This window comes from Corvus kubaryi, unplaced genomic scaffold (assembly GCF_017639235.1).
Source record: "Corvus kubaryi isolate FWS band 111438036 unplaced genomic scaffold, C.kubaryi_AGA036_p1.0 74, whole genome shotgun sequence".
NCBI lineage: Eukaryota > Metazoa > Chordata > Aves > Passeriformes > Corvidae > Corvus > Corvus kubaryi.
In genome coordinates this window covers 13,268,666-13,291,679 of record NW_024582061.1, presented here as the reverse complement: position 1 = coordinate 13,291,679, position 23,014 = coordinate 13,268,666, and the positions used below count along the sequence as shown (strand labels likewise).

The following is a 23,014-nucleotide window of genomic DNA, read 5'->3' as shown; positions in this document are numbered from 1 at the left end:
GCAGTCCATGGAAAGTGGCAAAGAAAATGAAGTCATTTAAACTCCTTTGCTCCTTTTTGGTTTTTTTTTTAAAGTCAGAGTTCTCTCCAACACGGTGCTTGCAAAAGACCTGTGGCTGGACAGGCTCTTAAGGATGAGAGTGGCTGAGCAGCTACAGGTCCCACTGAGTACAGAGCAAACTGCAGCTTCTCAACACATCTGGAAAGGAGTCCATTTTCACTAAGGATGGGCAATCAAAAAGGAAGGTGCCCAGCATTTGAAGCTACTTTTGGAAACCTATTTGCAAAGTGAAAGGGAGAAAATTATGCAGGCACCTGACAGAGTATTTATTTTTGTTCATGGCTGATTTGCCTTTTTTTTTTTGCCATAATTGCCCAATTTGCACAGTTGGTTGTGGTGTGCACAAATCATCATATAATTGCACACCATAATTATTCACAGTTCTTGTCCAAAAGTGTTTTCATTTGATTTTAGAGCAAACACTCTACAGCAATGAATTGGGGAGGTTCACATTCCTCACTGGAGCTGTTCTCTCAGATGTCAGCAGTTTCAGGAAGACAAAACTGTTTAAATTTGCATTTGATTCAAGCCTGGAAGACTACTGGAGCAATTGGGAGGACTGCTCCTAATGAAAACTTGTCCTAGGAACCAAATAATGCCACTTCACATCTGAGCCACAAGGCAGGGATCAGCCTCCCTGCCCATCCAGTCTTTGGTCTGACTAGGAATTCGAGTGTTCAGTTACTGCTAGCTTTGGGGGTGGTGTGCTTGACTGTGGGGAACTGAAATCACCAGCTGATTTCACGACATAGTAGTAACACTATCAGTCTCCAACGGGTGACATCCATTTCTACTTTTTAAATTAGACTTTTTAAAAGTGCAAAACGTCTGTCTGAAGCAGTGACTCCAATTTATCAGCTCGCTCAAGTCCAAACAGAACAGATGGAACACAGATAAGTGAAGCAGACAGCTTAATTTACTCATGACCTCAACAAATTGAAACTGGAACCATTAACAAATAACTCTTCTGCGGGTTTTCCAACGGCTCTTTAAAAAAGTACATACCTGCATTGCACTGAGTTGGACCACAATCTGTTTGGTGGACAGATTGTCCGAGTTTGTGATGTGCATTCATCAATGAGACATTTATATTCTGGAAGTTTCAAGCTCCTCATCCAACAGTTTTTAGCCCAAGGCACTTTGTAAAACAAAACAATGGAACCTATATGCCACTTGTGTGCTGGGGATGCTTACTTGGAACATCCACATGCATAGAAATGCTGAGCTTTGGCAGGTTACCAGATGGGTGTTTCTTTTACTTTCTTCATTTAAAGTCAGTGAGTCCTTCTAGTATCATTAGAGCTGTGCTCAGGGCTGGTGTTAATGCCTGTATTCATTTGCAGTGTGCAAACACAACTAAATCACTGTCACCTGTGGGTTAAGTCCGATGACTCCAACCCTTCTGTGCAGTGAATCCCAGTGTTAACCTAGTACCCTTTGATTTCACTGTTCATTTCAAGTGGTCCCATCCAGGATAAGACAGATATGCTTTCTTTTTAATTCTTGTGATTTTCACTCTGCTACAGTTTCAGGGGGTAGTTTAAGATGTAAACAAACAACAGAAAAAAGATACAACCAACAAAAAGTCCTCACCTCAGCATTCAGATCTGCTCCAGCATCTAGCAGCATCTGCACCATAGCCTCATCACCCCTGACACAAGCATACATCAGTGGAGTCATGCCCTAGTCATTTTTTGGGGTTAAAAAACAAAGGAATTGACAAATTTAACACAGAACTCTCTTTGATTTTTAAAAACAATTATTTAAGTATATATCATCAAGACTAACAGCATGTATTTAACGAAAGCCATTACCTCTGTTACAAACATGCCCCTCAGAGTAGCAAAAGTCAACCATTTTTGTAAAAATCTCTATTTTTGTTGTCACTTGTGCTTACTGCTTGTATTTTTCATGTTGTTTTCAGCATGGTGAGTGAAACTAGGCTTGCCAGCCTCACCTCCATCATATACTAAACGGAGCACCTTTGTCTTTGGGGCCCCAGCAGAGACATGTTTTCACCAAAGCAACCATTATTTCCACTAGTATTTTAAAAAAGATAAGAATTTTATTCCGTTTTCTATAATCAGAGTGTCTTAAAATCTAACTTTTTAATTACTGAAAGAGCCTTTAAAACATCTCAAGCTCCTTTTAAGACCAGTCAGATTTCAGCACAGCTTTTTCAAGGATACTGTAAGGGGCTGGAAATGTCAAGGCTTTGTATAGCACTCCCTAGCAAACACGGACCTGATTTTAAATGAAATGACAGAAAGCTTTGTTGCAAGTTGCTGCTTCTAGGAAAATGTGGTCCTGCTTGGAGAAAAAGTAGATTAAGTGACCCTTCCCTATAGAATTACCACAATGCAATTTGTATTAATCTGAAATACCTGCTAGGCCTGATCACCATTTCCCTTGAGGGAAGTACTGCTGTGGCTGTGGTAATGAGTCCAGATGAAACCATGAACAAAATTATTAAATCTACTGTAAATTCTAACAGCAAAAGCTACTTATTAAATACAGTAGGGGGTGTTGACCAACAGCCACCAGTTGCTCTGCAGCAGATCTCCTGAAGCATGCAGCTACCTCTGATGCATGCTTACAGCCTACCTCGAGGTCCCCCAGTAAATCTGCTGTCAGACCACAGTCCATTTGCTGTTTAACCTGAGTGCTGCTACGAAGGGAAGTTATTTTCACAGAAACTGGAGGTACCTGTCCTGGCCAGACATGGAGCTGTGACACTGCTCTTCCTAGCAAGAGCCCAGCACCACTGTTTTTGCTGAACTACCCCAGTTTTCCTGGTTTTATGCAGGGCTAAAGGTAGGGGGTGATTATCCATGGAAGAGCGGCTCCCGTAGAGACAATATAAATTAAGGTTTGTCCCTGCAAAGTCCTTAGATCCTCCCTGAAACACACTGAGCATTTCACAGGATCCAATCTGCAGCGTACTTGTGGAATAGGCACTTGGGGCCTCATGCCATTACTAAGACAAAACAAGTTCACCCTACACAAGGAGAGTTCTTGGGTGACTTGAAGCTATTTGCAAAGAGAATTTGAAAGGACTTCAGCCACAGCCAGTGGCAAAACATTTCCTTTGGCAGTCAACAAACACTATGGGAACAAACAGGACCATGTGAATTACAAAAAAATTGTGCTTGGGCCTTGGAACGTGAGGACAGAGCAGCAGCCTAAAATTAAATACATGTTCCTTCAACTGATTTTTCAGTTTCTGTAAGTGGCATCATTGGATAATTAAGTCAACTGTTCATTTAGCACAAGGGGTCTACTCAGATCTGTAGAACAGAAAACCTGGTGCGGGGCTCCCACTGCAAGACACAGCACGTGGGCAGCCACGGTGAGGAATCCTGCAGCAACATCCAGAGCAAAGGCTCTGCCTGGGAACCACACAAGATGTTCTGACCCTGCTGCAGCTGAAGGAGGATTTAACACTGACTAAAAGGGGCCCAGAATGTCATGCTGCAGCGTCAGGGTTTTAAAGAGTTAATGAGGATTTTAACCTCCCCTTCTCTTGCACTGCTGCCCCTGTTGCTTTTGCCTCTGCCAGTCCCCCCAGGCTTGCCCCGCAGCTCAGCCTTGTGCTGCAGCACCACTCACCCCTCTCTCTGCACGTGGGAGGAATGGATTTTTAATGATCCCGTCATTAGTGTTCGAAGCACACACAGGAACACAGTAACAATGTGTACAATCAACACAAAGGGCATTTGGTTTTTGGCAAAACACAAAATTACGGTCTTTCTTTCAGCCTTGTATGACTTAGGGCTCTGTCCTGCAAGATGTGGGATCCTGCAAGACGTGGGACATTTGATCCAGCGAAGCACTTAAGCACAGGCTTAACTTTCACTCAAATAGGATGTAAAAGCATGTGTTCAGAGTTAAGCATATGATTAGGTACTTCGATGAATCAAGCCAGAGTGTTCCCAGTTTTCAGCCTGGAGGACAGAGGAAATACGCTGTGAAGTTTCCAGGTTCAGACTAACTTAAAATAACAATAATTTTAAAAAGTATAATGCACGAACCTTGGAATGAGCAGTCTGATACTATTTTTTCTGCAGGAAGTATTGCCCTCTTCTAAAGCTTTTCTCAGATGAATCCACAATATTGACTCGGACTGAAGCTACTGAACAGCAACATAACTCACATTCCTGGAACAGCTTTCATCTCAGAACACCTAAACCCATGAACAGTCCAGCTCCTATCCCACATGACTACCTCAGAGGTGGCAGCCACCTGGCTCCTGTCAAAAGTGATGCCACAGCTCTGGGAATATGCAGTGACAAACTTTCATCAGGGGCACCAGAAAAGTCAGGGGACTCTATTGCAAAAGGAAAGGTTAGTATCCATAGCCATCATTTTCCTCTGGGAAGAGGGAACCACCTTGGTGAGCATCACAGTCCAGCAGACAGCTGCCAGTAGGTAGCTGCAGAGGGCAGCTTTATCCCCAGGCACAACCACCAGAGGAGGGGTAACTGCAGAGATACTTTCACATCTGCAAGGCCAGTTCGAACTGGACTGAAATCAATTAAAGAGAGCCAGCAATTACCCATTTACTGATGGGCTGGGCAGTGCACATGAAGTGGTGACAGATCCCAGAGCTGTACGCAGTGGAAGGCTACTCACCTCACAAAGCCCTGTCTCACACCACTGTGCATGGCACTGAAGCAGTTTTAAGTATTCAGCTCAACACTAAGCTCTCTTGGGATCTTCCTCTGCCTTCACTCGACTCAGTTCACTGTTAAGAAGATTTCAGGGGCTGCAGTCACCCTCCTACTGAGTGACCTCAGTACTGACAAATCAATACAACTCAAAATGACCTCACTTAACACAGACATTCACCTGGCAGTGCTTTAACACAATGCAAAGTAATGCAGGGAAAGCATTACAGTCCTGTCTAGGTAAGCTGAAAGCTGGGGCTCATTTCCTGTGACAAGCAGACAAAACTCTCCCATTTCACAGCTGCTTCTTTCAGTGTCTGTCCCGTTACCTGCTCGCTCATGCTGTTGATCCCATCCGGCCCCAGCAAGGATATGGCTTGCTTAACCAGATCCGTTCGGCCGCAGTTGAGCATCCGAAAACCCAGGTCTTGCTTGAACTTGGCCTCAGTGGCAACCGCATCCAGCTTCCGAGAGGCACAGAAACAGTCGTCGATCCTGCAGGGGTGAGAAATGAACTCCCTCAGAGGACAAGCAGAGGACAGACCTCCTGAGGAAATAATACTGTGCCCTGTTTTTGGAGGATTTAGGTCATGCACGCATCCATTCTCCTTTGACCTGCATGTGCAAGGGAAATGCTGAATGGGAAATGATAATGCAAGCTAATGGAGATTGCCCTTGGTCTATCTTTTATGGGACAAGTTATACATTTCAGTAAAAACTGGGGGAAAAAAGCACAGCTTTCACTTGATTTTGTTTCCCTGTTTAAGCAGTGCACAGTACATTCTCACCATGAGTTTTCTCTCTGCATGGCAAGGTTATCCAGTTCCTCTGATCCCTGAAAACTTTCAGTGACTTCAGTAAGCTTTGAAGTTAAATCAAATGGATGTATGATCATTGATAATACACCAAAGAGAAAATAATGTCACTCCTAACACCTTCAAGGATCTTACCAGCATAGCCCCAGTAACAGGGAAGACTTTTTGGAGCAGAAAGTGCAAGTCACAGAATCCCAGGCTGGCTGAGGTTGAGAGGAACCTCTGGAGGTCACCAGGTCCAAGCAGGGACACACGTACGTAAGACCACCATGCAACAGGGGAGAAGGCAATCTTGCTAGGTAGTCATGGCAAAACACCACAAATCCTTGCTGGCTGTGTCTAACAGACGAGATGTCATTCTTTTAAGGTCTTATTCAAAAGATCTCCAAACTGCAAACTGATATCCATTTCAAATGAAAGAAACGCTAGGAGTTATTTAGCCAAGATGAGAATTTACAGCTCCAGAGAAAGCCAGGCAATTCAAATCTAATGTTTATCCAACTTGGTTTCATCTTGTTAAAAGACAGATTTGCTTTTCTTTCATGCTGAGGAGCGTCTGGGGCAGAGGGTGGAGTCCAAATCCACAGTGCTTTTGGTGTGAACTCGGATAAAGGACTGTTTGGAAAAACACCACTTTAAATCTGCAAAAATGCTAGGTCAGAAAACAAGGGGCTACTTATGAAGGAAAAACAAAATAGAGAACAAAAGTGAAAAAGTCAAGCATACATCAAATGTTTCCTACTTCATATGTAAAAAACCGCAGTAAATCAAAAGAAAAATATAAACAGCACATCACTATCATTTAAATTTCTTCTTCAAAGTGCTTTATCAGACCTTTATAAAATATATAACACTGCTTAATATTTAACAGCACTATACAACAAATATGCTGTTTATATAGAAGCAGTGGTATGTAGCAATAGCTGCTGCTCTTCCTCTTTCAACAGAGGAAGGAAAGTGAAATGCAAAATACAAAGTGTTTTGATCAAAGCTTCTACAGGTTTGAAACTGGCATCTGATCTCAGACTTTCTCTCTCAACCAGTCTGGAGGACAACAGACGTTTTGTTGATGTTCATTCTACTGCTCAGTTTGGGTTTTGACTGACAAAAAAGTTCACATTCTAAGAATGCAAAAAAAGGTATGCTTGGAGTATCACCACTCAGGGGAACAAGGATGACGTTCCATCACCACAGGATGCTGCAAGATTAATGCACAACACTCAGTCACAATAAACACACTGCAACAGCAACAACAGATTCTGCACCAGCAACGTGCCCATAGCAGAGAGGGAGAAAGCAACACACAGCAAGGCTGGGGTTTCTGCAGTAGTTTCTGACTGAGTTTAAGGAAACACACAGGGCTGAGCTCACTGACACTGAGATCCATGGGAGAAATCCAGGCTAAACACATTCACACCACATGGCATATTTCTGACACAAGAGCTACAGCAACATTTGGTGCTTGTTACCCCCACAGCATGAGGCGCTGGAGATCATCTGTGCCCTCCTTTAAGGTATGGCAAAGATAAAACAGGCTCAGAAGTTAAGTGGTGACGGTTTTGGTGCATGGAAGAGAGACTGGACCTCCCAGCTGCAGACGGCATTCCCAGATGATTTTGGGCTGAAAACAAGGTGGTTCCACAGCAAAGTGCAGCTATGGAAAGATCTAGACATCCTCTGCAGAGGTGTCTGTTGCTATGAATCACTGCCTGTGTTAAGTCACTGCTTCATCACTTGTACTGAGGTATGTAACATACACTGAATAAAATGGGTCAAACTCAGACAGAGCTCCGCTGACGTCAGCCCAGCTCAGTGCATGCAAAAATATAGTTGATCATCTCCTCTTGAAAAAAAAAGCCAGACTTTGACCTGGGTTGCACACCCACAGAAGGCAGGAAAGAGGAACAAGGATCTATCTCACCTATCTGTATGGGGTCCCCAGATTTCTACTCTGGTATGGGTTCAAAAATCATCAAGAACTCCTCCATGAACTGGCTCTGGTCTCCTGAAAGCATGTCAGTTCACCTGCTAACTACAGTCAAGGAAGGAGAGCCATAAATTCCTGTTGATATTTAGTATCAGCAAATCAGTACTCCTCAATTGGCTGGGGATAAGTGTCTTGGTCCAAGGGCTCCAGGATGTTACAGCTGTAAAAACAGTGTAACAATAACATGGATGCAGAGGAGTGCCTGGGCTGCACAACGGGTAGGACAAAGTTTGATCTAGAGCACAAGAAACACAAAACAAGAAACCACAACTTAGTACCACTACCAGTGGCCCACTGCCTTTTTATACCCCAGAAAGGAGCATTGTGAGTTACAGCCCCAATCTATGAGACATAGCAAAGGAAACCGTACAGCAAAATTTGATACAGACCACTGCTATGCCACCATTGTCATATGTTGACTAATAAAGGGGACAGTGATCAAACTGGTGAGTTTATTAGAACAAGAGCATGACACAAGGAAAGAGAGCACAGCATGAGGAGAGAAAGCAATATCTCGAAAAGCCAGAGAGATAAATGAGTTAAGGAAAAAGAGATTTAACATGTACTGATAAAAAGCAGTGAAGAGACATCAAAAAATGATCAGGAACTACAAGTACAAATAGAAGAGCACAGCATCACTTTTAGCACTGGAGAAAGCCAGCTGGGAAGATGGCACAGCAGACAGACCGAGCTGTCGAATTTCAAAATGAAAAACAGGAAAATTTAAAAAAACCCAGACCCATTGAAAATCAAACCTAAGCAAACACAGCACTGCGTTTTCTCCCAAGTCCTCCTTCTTACCATTCACTGCATAATACTGATTCCAAAAAGAAGCAGAGGGTGTCTGCTCCATATTACACTGTGTAAGGGACACTGCTCCATTGTGTCCCCCATCCAGAATGACAACCATTAAAGAATACAAGGATAAAAAAAAGAGGAAGGGAATAGACTCCCAGGCTTGACTCGCGGAAGACTCTTTAACTTTGGGCTAAAACAAACACACTGACAAGCTCTGAAGAGGTGGGAAAGGGATGGGAAAAAGCTTGAAACATAAGGGTGACAGGGAACAGTAAAGTCAGCTAAATATATAGGGTCACTTTTTAGAGATGTGAAACTGCCTGCTAAGCAAGGGAAGAGAGCATACATGAAAACAGAGCTGGAAACCTCCCCAGCTCCACTGTCAGTTTGAGGCCCTTTTGCCAAAAAGTCTTTGTGATCTTTCCAAGTGCACAGGAGGCTGACACCAGCCCAACAGCAGGACGTCCCCTCCAAGGCCACCCTGGTTTCTTGCCAGAGTCTGCCAGCCACCAGCATCACATAGGTCATCTTTTCCCCAAGACCTCATCCTGCAGGAAAAGGTGCATTTTTATCAAAGGGGCTGGGAAGGCTGATGGGAGGAACAGAAGATGATGGAGGGGCCAATGTTCTTCTCCTCCTCTTCTACCTAGGGACAATCTCAGGATGGCAGGACATCATCACACCAGATGCTGGCTGGGTCAGGCAAACTTTGAGGTCTCCCAGAGGTGATACAGTGACAAAGGGAGGACTGACCAACATCCTCTGAGACTGATAACCTCTCTAACGACAGAGTCCATTCTGAACTTCCCTATCTAGCAACCTGTGAGGCTGGGCTGGCTGTTTAACACCACCACCACCACTGCACAATACTCCCACTCCCAGAATTGAGAAATAATGTGCTTGAATTAATAATATACACTGATCATAGTCCTTGTGCTCAACAGCAAATTCACCCCTCTAATATAAGGGTTCAATCACACAGCCTGTCAACTCTCTCCCTCCCTAGTGTGAATCAAGACAACAGCTGCCTTTATAAATAAAAGGAAAATCAGAAACAAGTGAAATAATCTCAATCTTACATTTGCAGTTAAACTGGGACCACATTTTTTAACTTACAATGCAATACAATTTTCTCCAAGTCCTCTTTTAATTCCTGACAGATACTGCCTCTTCAGCTGTTATCTTCAAGATCATTACAGTGTTGTCACTGCACATAATTAAATGGACTGTGGCTTTATATGGGGAATGCCATGGTAACATTAATTATTTGCAAATGGTCACTGTCAAACACTGCATGGTGACCATGACACTCCATCATACTCTGAACCTCTGAAAGGAGTCAAAGATAATCTCAAAGATAACCTTCTTCATTTGTAATGGGTCCTAGCAGTACAGCAAATTGTTTTTCTTTTCCCAAACTCACATTATAAAAACATAATGCAGCACTTCTACAGCAGCAGTTTAAACACGAGGGATGGGTTTTTTTCATTTCCACTCCGACCAGCTAAGAGAGAGTCTGTGCAGATCTTTAATAAGTTACTCATGGGTTGAATACATTTGGGAAAATGGATGATTCAAAGGCAAAGTGTTTCCATCGTAACTGGTAGATGCAGTTGATTTAAAAGAAATGGAGTGCAGTCTGTGATGAGCAGCAGGACAAATGCTCCCCTTGGCTCAAACGAACAGAGAGTCAAGCACCAGAACCTTGTTTGTCCACCTGGGACTTGATCACCAGCCCTTTCAACTGAAAGAATGATAATTTACTAATTAAGTCCATCTTTTCAGCTTTGTAGAATTTATTCAGTTTGTCCTAAATATGAATGAGGTCTTGAGTCAGAAATTATAGTTCAGCTGGTTGGAAACCTGGAAGGAGTCATATTTTAGCCAGCAATATACATGCATTTGCAATGCTGAATTTCTTGGGGTCATGGATCACTGTTTTGATCTGGGCTGCACAGCCGATAGCACAAAAGGGTCTTGCTTCTTGCCTGGGGCTCTTCAGCGAGACTACAGACACAAACAGTGAGAGTGGGAGCAGCAGACAATTTGATTTAAATTTGTGAGCACTCTTTTTTCCAACATGGTGCTTTAAAAAGGACTATAATGCTGATATTAATAGAACTGCAATATAAACACTATATTGAGACAATTATTTGCATTTTCAGTTTTGGGGAGAGGAAAATGTAAGAACAAACGTGCTGATCAAAGTGATGAAGAGCACTACTTTTTATTGCAGAAATAGAGTATCTACATTTACTCTAATCAGGAGCTAATTTAAGACAAGGAAAAAAATACGCAGAATGTTTATTATCCAACCTCTTATTCTTGTCAAAGGTCTGAGAATAAATTGGTTACAAATACTGGAAAATACATTAAAAAAGTGATGTGACTATCAAATCAAGACCCAAATATATTTCAAAACAGTCTTAATACTCCAGTTCTGTGTATATAGGTCAGGAACCACGTTCAAAATTAAATCTGAGCTCAGATTTTGAACAAGGCCACAGTGCCATAGGAAAGTTTCGGTACAGATTCATCTTTCATATAAACAGATAGCACAAGTCTTCACTAACGAGTGGAAAATGGTGTGTTACCTGTATCCTGATTATTGTATTCAGGAATGTAATATAGGGACATGTAATACATTCAGGGATGCAATAAAAGGGACAGAGCATATGAGACAGCAGTAATGATGTTGCACACAATGGGAAAAAGAAGGCTGGATCCTAAAGCCCATAAAAATGCAAATGTATCTGCCCTAAAAGTGAAGGAGAACATAAGGCCCAGGTCTTCCCCTTCAGTAGTTTTTTTTTATTACTGCTGTCTTCAAGCAGACAGTTGGCAGGACAGGTTGAGATTCACCTCAGAAACCCATGCTCTAAGTAATAAAATCTCCTTCATCTGCTGGCACCATCTGCCCCAAGGGACTGCTGGATTTTGTCAAGTAGCTTGTTTGCTACTGCTCACATTTTTGTATCTAATTACAGCAATAGCCATGGCTGGTGTTAAAAGATTAGTGAAAATTCGTGGGAAGAACAAGGACATTCAAGAAGCTAGGCAAACACCAACCATTCCTACTTTAAAGCGGCTGTATCTAATTAAATAGCAGAATTTCTTGGCAATTTTATACTTTATACTTTTCTCCAGAAAGTCAGCCCCTTACCCAACACATTTTAAGAGATGGAAGAGCAGTGAAAATATTTTTTGCTGTTTTCTAATCTCTGTTTATTAAAGTCCATTTATATTTCTATGCTCTAGTACAAGCACAGGATTGCCATAAATAAAACATTAGATGCAACTCTTCTGCTTTCACTTTCAAGTAAGAGTTGCACATGTATGGTACAGTATGGTATAGCAGTAGGATGACACAGCAAATGGTATAGACTGCTCTGAAACAGCAAAATAACACATCTTCCCTTTACATCACTGTATTTTCCCCTTTCCATAGTTTTAAGGAAACTCTCTAGAATGAGCCAAGGATGCTCAAATAATATTTGCTTTTGAGATTGATAATCCAATTTTCCTAAAGAGCCTTCACTAAGAGGGATGGTCCCAGACAGAAAAGCAGACTTAGGTATTCCCAGGACAAGGCTAATTGGAAATCAGGACTGATTTTCAACTGAAGACAGATTTTCTAAGGCACTCAGAGCCTGCATTTGCCCAGAGACCTTTCTGAATCACAGCTCTAAATGCAATTCTGAGCACTGGGTGAGCCTGCGAAGGGCAGCAGCTGAGGGACTGGAGGTTAATAAACCTGGTCCTATGCTGCAGCAAGGCTTGGATACGTCTACACTTCCAGTGTGAACTTACTCATGACTAGCTAATACTCATATACTCCTGTGTCCATGCTGCCCTTTAAATAGTGTATTTTTCCTTCCATAGTGTTTACTCCTGATGTGTTTCTGGAGAAAAGCCACAGGTTCCCTCAGCACACATGTTGCTCAGCTGAATGAGCCCCTTTCTTCAAGTTTGCCTCCATGAGAACATTTTGTTAAAAAACCAAATCATCCCAGCCCATTTCTTTCTACCTGGTCCAAAGAGAATATTTTTTTGACCAGGACACAGGATTTGTGATTCCACATCACTTCCTACCCCTTTCACGTGGCACCAATACTTTTCTGTTTCTGCTGGAAATACCTCTCCCAATGCAGTCTCAAAATGCATTTGCTTTTTTCATGGCTGAGGAAAAATCCACTCTTGTGGTTTACAATCATTCTGAGATTAAATACTGCTCTACAGCCTTTACCACCAGCTTTCCAATACTCTGCTCTCAATATAGTATATATTGGGCTGCATATATAGTGTATATGTTACATATACACTGCAGTATGTATACTTTTAGTTTAAAAATATGCTTGCCTTCCATTTGTGGAAAACTGCATTTCATCCCATTTATTTTGTCCCAGTCCTCAAGGTCATCCACTTTTTCCTGGATGATTTCCCAAACTTCCTCTGTCAGGACAATGCCTCTCAGCATCATGGCATCAGCGAATTTTAACTTCATGAGCACACTGCTAAGATTTGTGCCAAAACCCTTTCTGAAAATTAAAAAATACCAGTTTTTAAGAATGAGAGCTGAAGGTCCCCCTGCAACCCCATCTCAGCCAACCCAGCCCTTGCCACCTCTCTTGAAGCCAGCCCCTGCTCACTTTCCAATTTCCTTACTAACCCCCATCTTCTTGTCTTAATAGCTCCCTGCATGGACTGTATCAAATCTTCAGTCAAGTCCAAAGAGATGAAATTGTACTGGATTTCCTTGGGGTAGAAAATCAGTTATCTTATCAAAAAAGTTATTAGATTAGCCTGGCAAGATCTATCTTTAGAAAATCTGTGTCACATTTTATCTCATTTTTCCCTCAACAACATGTCTTTAATCAGTCTTTGCTTGAAAAAAACATTCAAAGGCCTTGCACTAACAGCCTGGAATTTTCCTTGGATCATTTTTCATCCTTTTCAAATGTTGGGCATTACTATTATTAATCCTTAGAGTTATGGCATCGCTGCAGGCTTTGTTAAAAATATTTCCCTCCGACCCCCTGATTATGTGAGGCAGCTTTTTCTCATTGTTGGGATAGGGGTTATCTGGTCATCCTGATTTGAGTACATCAAGCTGCATAATCTTCTCTTCTTTTGATTAGTGTTTTTCCATTTTCATAACGTTGTTGCTATTACTTGTTTTTCCTTTTCCAACAGGATTTTCTTCCCCCAAACTAGAGGCAAAGTATTCACTTAAGTTCTTGGGTGATGGTCTCTGTTGGCACTGATGCAGACCTCTCATAGGTGTTCCACCATCTTTACATCCTCCAGGATTGTCACAATATATTGCCACCAGAAATGAAGCCCTGACTGTGATAAAAGGCACAGCAGCCTTCGTGCTGAGCAACACAGGATGCTCCTCTCTTTCTCTGTCTCTCTGCCATCAGCCTCCAGTCCCCAGATGCAGTCATGCACCAGTGATCCTCCCCACCACATGCCTAGCACACTGGGCTTTGTTTTAAACAAACAAATATCCCACAGAATGGAGGAAGGAAAGGCGTGCAAAGAACTTCCTGTGTTTAGCTGGAGCAAGGGGAAAGGTATCCCTTGCAGATGTGATGATGAGGAGAAGCCAACATCTGTTTGCAGCCAGACAGTGTCTGTGCAGGCTTCTTACTACAACAGAAAGGCAGGTCATAGTTTTTACCACCATGCCCCTTTTTGACAACGTATTACCTTCATCCCTGATGCCTTCATTAAGGTCTAGAATAGGGAGCAGAGCACCCTGTTCATGATTCATGCCAGCACACAGCCACCTTGCACACAGTTCTCAACTGACTACATCCAGCTGCCTCAGGAGGCCCAAAGGGCCTGCGTATAGGCGAGGCTGTATTTAAGGGTGCTGTCCCACTATGACAATATCTTGGACACAACTTGGGTTGCCATCTCAGTGAGCTGTTGTGCATCCAGCACTCAACCCATCTGTGAAACCTATGTCCTTGCAAAAGGTGGAAACAACTGGTCTGTCTAAAGCTTTCACTCCTAGGGAAAGGTGAACACTAACATCCCTGCTCATCTCCCAAAGCTGGCAAAAGGCAAGAAAATTTCTAGCGGATCTGCTGCTGTAAAACGAAAAGAGATCAGGAAGGAGACAGGCAGCTCCTGACTGATTCCAGCTTCCCTCACTCCTCTACCCAGAGCAAGAGCAGCTCCTCTTTCAGGAAAGGAAAACATTGCAAGAGATTAAGGCAATGGATTTTTTAAAAAGGCTCAGAAAAAAAGGCAAAAGAGAGGAATGAAAGGCAGGAAAAAAGCAGGGATGATTTACAAAGCCACAGAATGGGAACCTCACTGCTGGAGTATGTGATTGTGCTGGGAAGTGAATCTGAAGGGAGATCTCCATGCTGTAGTTCAGATACGAAGCTGAACATTTGAGTTTTATCCGAACTGATCCTGAACTTCGCAGCCTTTGAGATCCTGCCAATCTCTCCCTTTCCCCATATGCATGTTTTGCCAGTCTGGAAGCTGATTTTGCTTTATGCATTTGCAATGACAGGTTGTGAATCAACACTGTGGAATGATGCAGTATCACCCGAGACCCATGGGAACTTTTGGGTTCAGGTCTCTTTGTTTTAGGGACTAAAGAAGACGGCTATGAAAAGCCTAGAAATTGAACCTTTTTCAAGGTTCTACTTAAGAAACCCTTCCTATAGAAGTCACAATATTTATCAAGCTAACTGCACTTAAAATCCTCCAGCTTCCGTCCGTCACATAGCTTATTTGAAAAGCCACCCCCTGCAAAGTTGTTGTATTCCCTCCTCCAGTGTTAGAATTTATGGAATTGATGCTCCTTGAGGAGTTAAGAGTTGGAAAGACACCCTCCCTAATGGGGAGGAGTGAAGGGGTGATGTTTGGCTTATGAAAATCAGGAGTGCTGAGGGTCTGCTGAATACAAATAAAAAATTACAGGCTGCAAAGTTCCAAATTAGCATCCTGATGACTCACATTATTCTTCAGAAAAGCTCAGTCTTCTCTTTGATCTCAGGATTACAGGGAGCCAGGGTCTTATATGCAGCTACGCAAAGAACCTGCTGCACTACGCCAGCAGTAGGCACAGACCTCAAAACAAAACCCAAGGTACATGAACACTCATCTGCCAGCACAGCAGAGAGATTGCCATTTTGGGACATCAATGGATGAATCCAGCCCCTGCAGTCAAATACAGGCACACTGCAAAGGCCGGTCTCTCTAAAATTCAGTGTTTGTCTCAGGAATGGTTTTTTTCTCATCTGATTAATCTCAGGCTGTGCTCTCCAGGCTCAGTCCCACTTTTAAGACAAGCAGGACAACAACAATCATTTGTATTCTTATGAAATGAATTCTTGATGGCAACTTTAAACTAAGTGCTGATTTGTTCCTCATAATTAATAAATTCTTCTGCAGTATAATACAACTCTCCACAAGTTCAAATTATTCTGAAACTCCTGTAAAATTGTCTAACAGTTGATGAGATTTTTTTTTTATATATATATGTATATATACACACACGCAGAGTCAAAATACAACTTTGGGTGGTATATTGTGGGGCTTTTTAATCCACAGGTATTTAACTGTATTTACCTTAATTTTTAAGACAAAGGATATGGAATAGAAACATTACTGTCTTATTTGCAATCCAACCTAAATACTTGGAGAGGTATTAAATTAATTGTGCCTTTTCAGAACCAAGTGCCAGGTCTTCAGACAGTGTGTAGTACCTGTATCTCTAAGTCCTGACATTTCAGTGGGGACACAGAATGCAGCACTTCTGGAAACGAGGGCCAAGGTGGTCACAGCAAAGGGAAGCAATTACAGCCAAGGTTTGAAACCTGAAACGCTCATGATTTGGCTTTTGAAATTCCATATATTCCTTCGATTAAATATTGAATAGCTGTGACTATAAAAAGCCTATGCAGATCTGGAAGTAAAGTATTACACTCTCTGGTGAAAGAGCATGTCAAGGCCAGACTCAGCAGAAGGCAGCTGCTCCCATGCAGGTTGTCACAGCTAATCACATAAATCAGCCCTCTGCTTTCTGTGTTGCAGGAAAGGATGCATCTACTGCTGTATCAAGAGGCAGACTGCTGAAAATTGGGGTTTAAGTACAAATTTGTGAAGCGACAGCAGTGAATCATTTCTGCTTTGGCAGATTCAGAATGCCTTTTCATATGAACATCAAAACCAAACATATTCTTGACTCCAGAACAGTCCTAGAATGTACTTTTATCCAAGTACATAATAATAAGGCAAAACAGACAATAAAAACATATCCTGGCAATAAATACTTTAAGACTTCATTAGAAAACTAAAAGGTCACATCTGAAACACGAAAAAGTCAAATTATCTAGGCTGACATTTACAAGTAATTTGAACTGACATTAGCACGAAAAATACAATTTTACTGTAAGAAGTAGTCTTACCTCTAAGTTTAAATGCACCCTTTAAGCATTAATGCTGAAAACAAAGCCCTGAAAAATATCTGCAGCCCTGCCAGTTACATTTTGGCATTTCATAGCAAAGCAATGTGAATCAGATAATTAGCAGAAGGTTTCAGCCCCTCATTAGCAAGCAGAACCTAACAGGAAGAGGGGGGAAAAAAAAACCCCACCACCATGTAAGCTCTGATGAGCAGATTATGGGCTCGATCCAGCTGTGAGATAGTCAGGCACCCATTACCATGCAACCAGCTCATCCACGGATGTGAGCAAATACCAGGAGCTGATTTTGCAACACACGCAGTGACGAGCCGGAGCATCCCTGCGCCTCCCCAGGCAACAACAGAGCCCTCTGCCCGCCCGCTGTTCACCAGGAAAGGGAGACAGGTTTTGCACAAAGCAGCCGATCTGCATTCCGTGGACTTACTTTAACTGCCGAGGCTCGCAGTCAACTCCCGGCAGCAGGAGCCGGGCCGCCTGCCGCACGTCATCGCTGTCCACCGAGAAACTGCGCCGGTGCCCCGCGTGAGCCACCGCCACCCGAATCCACTCCATCAGCGGAGGCAGCACGATGAACGGCCTGGGGGAGCACACAGACATCAGTGCCACAGCACACTAGCATCACAGGAACAGGTAGAGAGAAGCAGAGAGCAGGGGGGTGCGTGTGTGTGCTTATGTGTGTGAGAATAAAAATATACAGAGAGAAGGGAGCAAGGATAACGAAAGAATGGGAGAGCAAACCAGCTCAGCAATTTTCAAATAGGTCTGAATCAAGATGTCTCACCCTGTCTCCAGGGCAGGACTATCTGGAGAGTGAGATTTATGAGCCATGCTCATTTATGGGGTCTCCTGCGAGGTCAGTGCACCCGACTGGCAAGCCCTCCTCCCATCCTTCACATAGTGTAATCCCAAAAAGAGGGCAGGAGGCTGGCACAGGACCATGTCCCGCTCTGGCTGACACGCTGGCCTGGGTTCACTCCCCTGTCTCTTTGCAATAGGGACAGGAGAACGGCTGTGGGCAGAGAGAGGGGATGCCCCAGCACTGAGATGCAAGGATGGAGAGGGAAGGCAATGCCCCAGGAAGTCTCCAGCATCTCCTGCCGATGCAATGGGCACCTTGAACTTAGCCCTGGAAGTGGGGGGACTTTGCAGCCAATGTGAAGGTTATCTGTGAGTGAGGTCAGAAATCAGACTGCTCGGTCTCACTTTTAGCAGTATCAAACTTCTATACCTTCGGGTGCCAGCTGTTCTGCCAAGTGAGCAAAAACATACAAAACTGCCCCCAAAAGTGAATGCTGGGATTCTGGGCCACACCCCCACAGAGTCCGGGCACTATCACAGACATGGTCCTTCACTCCACAATACCTGGACAGCCCCGTGTCCCAGCAAGAGCTGCCCAAGCTGTAGATGAGGCATGCACATAGTTCACTCCATCTGTGCTAAGAACTACTTGGGAACGAAGAGGAAGATGCCAAACCATAAGTAAAAACCATAGCTTCAAGTCCTCTTTTGGAGACAAAACTAATAAAATAACTGCAGCTGAACACCTTGAAGGTCACAGCAAGTTTCTTGCTTGCCTTTCCTTCTGTGGTCCCTTTTCATGGAGGAAGGAAAAAAAGTCTGTGTTAGGTGCAGAGTAGGCAAATATTTTACATTTTAAATATACAACTTTACCTCAAAAGGATTTACCCTGAGAAAAATTATTTAAGAAGATGTTGATTCTGGAATATCCTTTTCCTATTTATAGCTCTTTATGCATTTATTTCCCTTTTTCAGGACTTGGCTTTACATAGCTCTGATATTAATATTCTTGAGGAGGGATGAGATACTTCAGAAGCACCAAAGGACAGAGAAGCCCTGAGGCCACAAACTCTCCCTAGGACACTAGGACTGTGTTCCCAAATCTCACAGGCACTGAAATGAACAACCTCTTTTTGAAATATGACATCTTTGGCTGAGTTGCCACTTCCATCATTTTTCTATTCAAACACATCACCGTCACCTCAAGACCAGGCTGCATTTGTTTCCAGGGCTTTTGCTCTCCCCAGACCTGCCACAACCACATAAGGAGGCAGATAAGGACAGAACATCATCTCCCACAGCTCCCGTGAAACAATTTCCTAACCCCGCTCATTTGTCATGAGGGTGGTGGGAGTCAGAGGAAGGAAAGGGGGGAAGGAGAGGTGTATCTGCTCCTGGAAGGTGACTGCTCCCCAGGTCATCCTCAGAGCAGAAGGAATCCTGTTTTGAAGCACTAAGTAGCTGGGAACAAGTGATCAGTGGGAGTTTTTTCATCACTTGCTGAGCAAACAGCAGAAAGGGAGCTGCAAATCACACTGGAAGTGTAAAACTGCATGTAGTTACAGACGTAACTTGGTTCTAGGAATACAATTAAAGGAAAACTCAATTTGAGGTTATGTTTTGCATGAGTGAACACAGTTCGGATCAGAGAAATGAAAACAGGCTTGTACAGGACCTTCCTGTAACATCTGCTGGGCAAACAGAAAAGCAGAGAGCTGTGGCTGAACAGGGGGCTCAGGGGTTCACACTTTTCCTCCTCTTGTGCAGGTCAGAAACTCATCCAGCATAAAATCTGCCTCACCACAGTAAGGAGAAAAGCAAACAAAAATATTTACAGGAACTCAGATAATTGCACTATAAAATTGCTTTTTTTTTCCCTTTCCCAGTCTTGCAAATTTCAACAAAGAAATAGAAATGAACACGGCTATTTGGTGCAATAAATCCCAAGAGGGAAGAGAATCAGTGTTCTGCAGAAGCGGGGAAATTTTCTATTAAGTCCAATTTCAGTCCCTAGATGAGGATATGGAGTTTGCTCACAATATATTACATTCCTTTTTCCAAGGGGGAAAAAAAAAAATCATCACTGCATATCTCAGCATGTCAGGAAATTTGTATTTTGAGAAGAGAACCAAATATGGCTGAGTGCAATAGGTTAAAAATACCCTTCAAGAGTCTGTGCACCATGTGAAGGGCTGTTTTTTTTTCTTTTAAATACTGCTTGTGTGCCAAAGAGGAAAGAGGAACACAGAGTTATAAGGGTGTGATAATCCACAAGACAATGTGACATCAGCAAGAAATATTTCACTTCTCAAATGGCACTGTGTGAAAATGGGTTAGACAAATGCATCACATCACTGGCACATACACTGATTTATCTCTGGTATAAAGGCAGCTACCAACCAGGAGAATTCAGTAATTTTGTGTTCCAGAGCAGACAAGTCACCTAGTTACATGCTTTGGAAGCACATGCCTTAATTAAATGAATCTAACCATGGTGGGAACATGCTGGGCTTGATTCTGCCTGAAGGATATGGGAAATCAGGAGCAGCTCAGCTGCACAAGCACCTTACCTGGGCTGCAGGTGAGTGCATGCTCTGACCTCCTCCTCCAGCCCTTCTCTGTACCTGCGCTTAACTTGAAATGCATCCATCCATCCTCTAATTCCCTGCAGTTTAAAGTTAAGTACGGACTTAAGTAATTTAAAAAAAAAAAAAAAAAAAGATGGTTTTTGGCACAGACTTGTATTTTCCTGAGCTGACATCTAAATGGAAAAACATGCCAGATCCAGATGCAGGGAGAAGTCTCTGCACAGAGCAATTCCCATCCCACACACAAGAGCTGGGAGGTGGGGGAGGGCTGGGGGAGGACAACACAAAGCAGATCCCAAAGGGTTGGACCCTTCTGGGCCCTGTCCCCCTGTCCTTGGCAAGGGGGTAGCCAGCTCCTCTTGTAATATGCCTTCTCCTACTTCATCAGAGAAGGCAATTATGAGTGCCCCACCAACCCTCACATCTCTGGTTCCTCCTCCCAGGCAGCATCCTTCCCTGTTCCCTCCTGCCACCCAGCACTCCTCTCACATCTATTTTTGGACAGCTCATGGGCCCATAAGCTCCTATGCCTTGAAGACATCTGCAGGTTACACCCTGCTGACACTGCCCCACAGGGGACAAATCCTCACTATCCTCTCCTGTCCTGGCTATCAGAGGTCCTTCTCCCCGCTGCCTTCATACACTGCAGCTCCCTGCCAGCACCCTCCCCCTAGAGTGGGCAAACGACCCCTCCCTACCCCATCAGACCTCAACCTTATATTGGTTTTGTGGGGCTGATGTCTCCAGGGCGCTCTGAATTACAAAATGACTCATCAGAAAAGCAGATGTTATGGGGGTGAATGTAAATGTAACTGCATGAGGGGTTCCCTAAAGCCTGCACTCCCTCCAGAGCCACACGCAGCCTTCCTGGGCTGCCCACCACTCCCCCTCCCTCACTTGCTGGCACACAGAGATATTAAAAGTTCTGTCATGCATATGCAATAACTCAAGCTTTTTCATTATTATTAGCATTAGTAGTAGTACTATTATTGTTATTGTTGTTATGGTAGCAGTATACCTGTATATAAACAGGAGAAATTGTCAGGTGGAAGACCATGAGAAATGTGCACCATAAAATGCAATAGGATGCTTCATTATTTTTGCATGGGTCTGTGAGAAGATGGATGAAGCTCCTGGCTGGACACCACCTGCTGCAATGCAAAGCACTATGGGCAGCACTCTGACAAATTCCAGATCCAAATAATTCTTGGCCCTGGTTTGTCACAGTTCCTACCGTTTTTGTAGGGTGCAGAATCCCTGCTGGCCATTGACCAGCTTCACAGTCCACCTTCTGCCCAGAGCAGGGCCACTACACACAACCACTCCCTCCTTGATTTCCAGCAGCTGGAGCAGTTCTTCCCTTCACCAGCTGACCCCTCTCCCCTGCAGAGAGTAAGGACACTCATCACCTTTGAATGCTCCTCACACAGACTCACAAACCCTGGATGGTCCACCAGCCCCTTCTTCCCAGCAGAGCCTGCAGCATGCTCCAGGTCCCAGAGCTCATCAGTGCACATTAGAGATTGCCATACAATCACAGTGCTCCAAGGAAAAAAAACATCATTTCAAGTGCAGCACAAGAGCCTCTTTATTTCCCAGGGGCACTTCACATTGCTCTTCTCCAGACACCTATGGAGCCCTTGCCCCACCACATGCACTCATTCACTGCCTATTATATTAAATCAAACTTTAGGGAAAGGAGTGGCTTGATAGTCACAATGGGAAGAGAGAAATTCCTGAGGCCTAATCCTATTCAGATATGAATTCCCCCAGCTACCTCCTGTTGTCCCTCCCTCAGCTTCACCAGCTGTGAAGTGGACACAGCTGAATAGACCGGACTTTGCTTTAACTTGGTTCAATTGCTACAATTGCTTTGGATGATGTCTGTTTGCAGGATCCTTTGGCTGCTAGGGAGGGTGGGGGGGTAGGTATGGAGTTTCTTCTCTCACTCCAGCCAAGGAGTGCTGACTGCCAACCTTTGTGGCAATGACAGGCAAATGGGTACACAGAGGTTGCTGCTGTTTAAATTTGCAAAAGCTACCAAGAGTTAAAGGTGCTCCTCAGATGCATAAGGCTGTACTTTTATGAGAAAAAGCCTGTCTAGATAAAGGTAGGGAGATGCTTTTTCTTGGCAGATATGAGTCAGCAACTTTAACATTGTAGAAAGCTCTTTATATTTGTTTGGTTTGTTTATGTTTTCATGGGTGGTTTTTAAAGTAAATCCCAATATATGAATTGAAAAGCGTCCTAAGTTCTGACAAGTTTTCACTTGGAATACACAGTGAAAACATATATGCAATGCTAGTCCATTTTCAGCATTATTGAAAGATAGAAAAGCATGGTTATTTCCAATGTAGAGCACACATTTCAGATGGGTTTCTGGGCTGCAAAACTCATTTATATTTACACCATAAGCTACTTGTCTCCAGCGGGAGCAAATACTTCTCGATGCCTTCAAAAAGCTGCCAGTCCCAATCCTTCCCAGAAACTCAGCAGTGCTGACCAATGCTCCATGTGAGTTCATGCAGCCACTCTATGCTAGGCAGCTGCTCTGCCACCCCAGAAGCCCAGCTAAGAGTGACCCAAGTAGCCAGCTCTGCATTTTGTTCAGGCTGAAGGATCAAACCTCCTTGCTCTCACATAAACCTCATGAGACCTGCCTAGGCAGATGGAGGATTTACCCTTAGGCTTTTGTGCACCAAGACATTGGTGCTCCAGAGTCCACAAATGGGTATCTGCAAATCATAGTTTTTGAACCCACATCCAGGGCTGGAATGAGTTGTCCCTGCTGCCTTTCCCACATTAAAAACATTAATGGCCAAGACTTGAAACACAACTGAGTCAAAGT

The 23,014-nt window shown here is 43.5% G+C and overlaps 1 protein-coding gene across 3 annotated transcripts in view; it reads right to left on the bottom strand.

Moving 5' to 3' along the window:
- BTBD11 (BTB domain containing 11) overlaps window positions 1-23,014 on the bottom strand; it is a 178,290-nt gene that overhangs the window by 39,950 nt on the left and 115,326 nt on the right. For 2 of the 3 annotated variants that reach the window (XM_042050407.1, XM_042050408.1), the window contains exons 4-6: window positions 17,205-17,357; window positions 5,057-5,222; window positions 1,654-1,743 (exon numbers count right to left, since the gene is read on the bottom strand). In XM_042050407.1, coding sequence (XP_041906341.1) covers window positions 1,654-1,743; window positions 5,057-5,222; window positions 17,205-17,357 — 409 coding nt within the window. The remainder of the gene's footprint in view (window positions 1-1,653; window positions 1,744-5,056; window positions 5,223-17,204; window positions 17,358-23,014) is intronic. The other variant, XM_042050409.1, reaches the window with a different exon arrangement.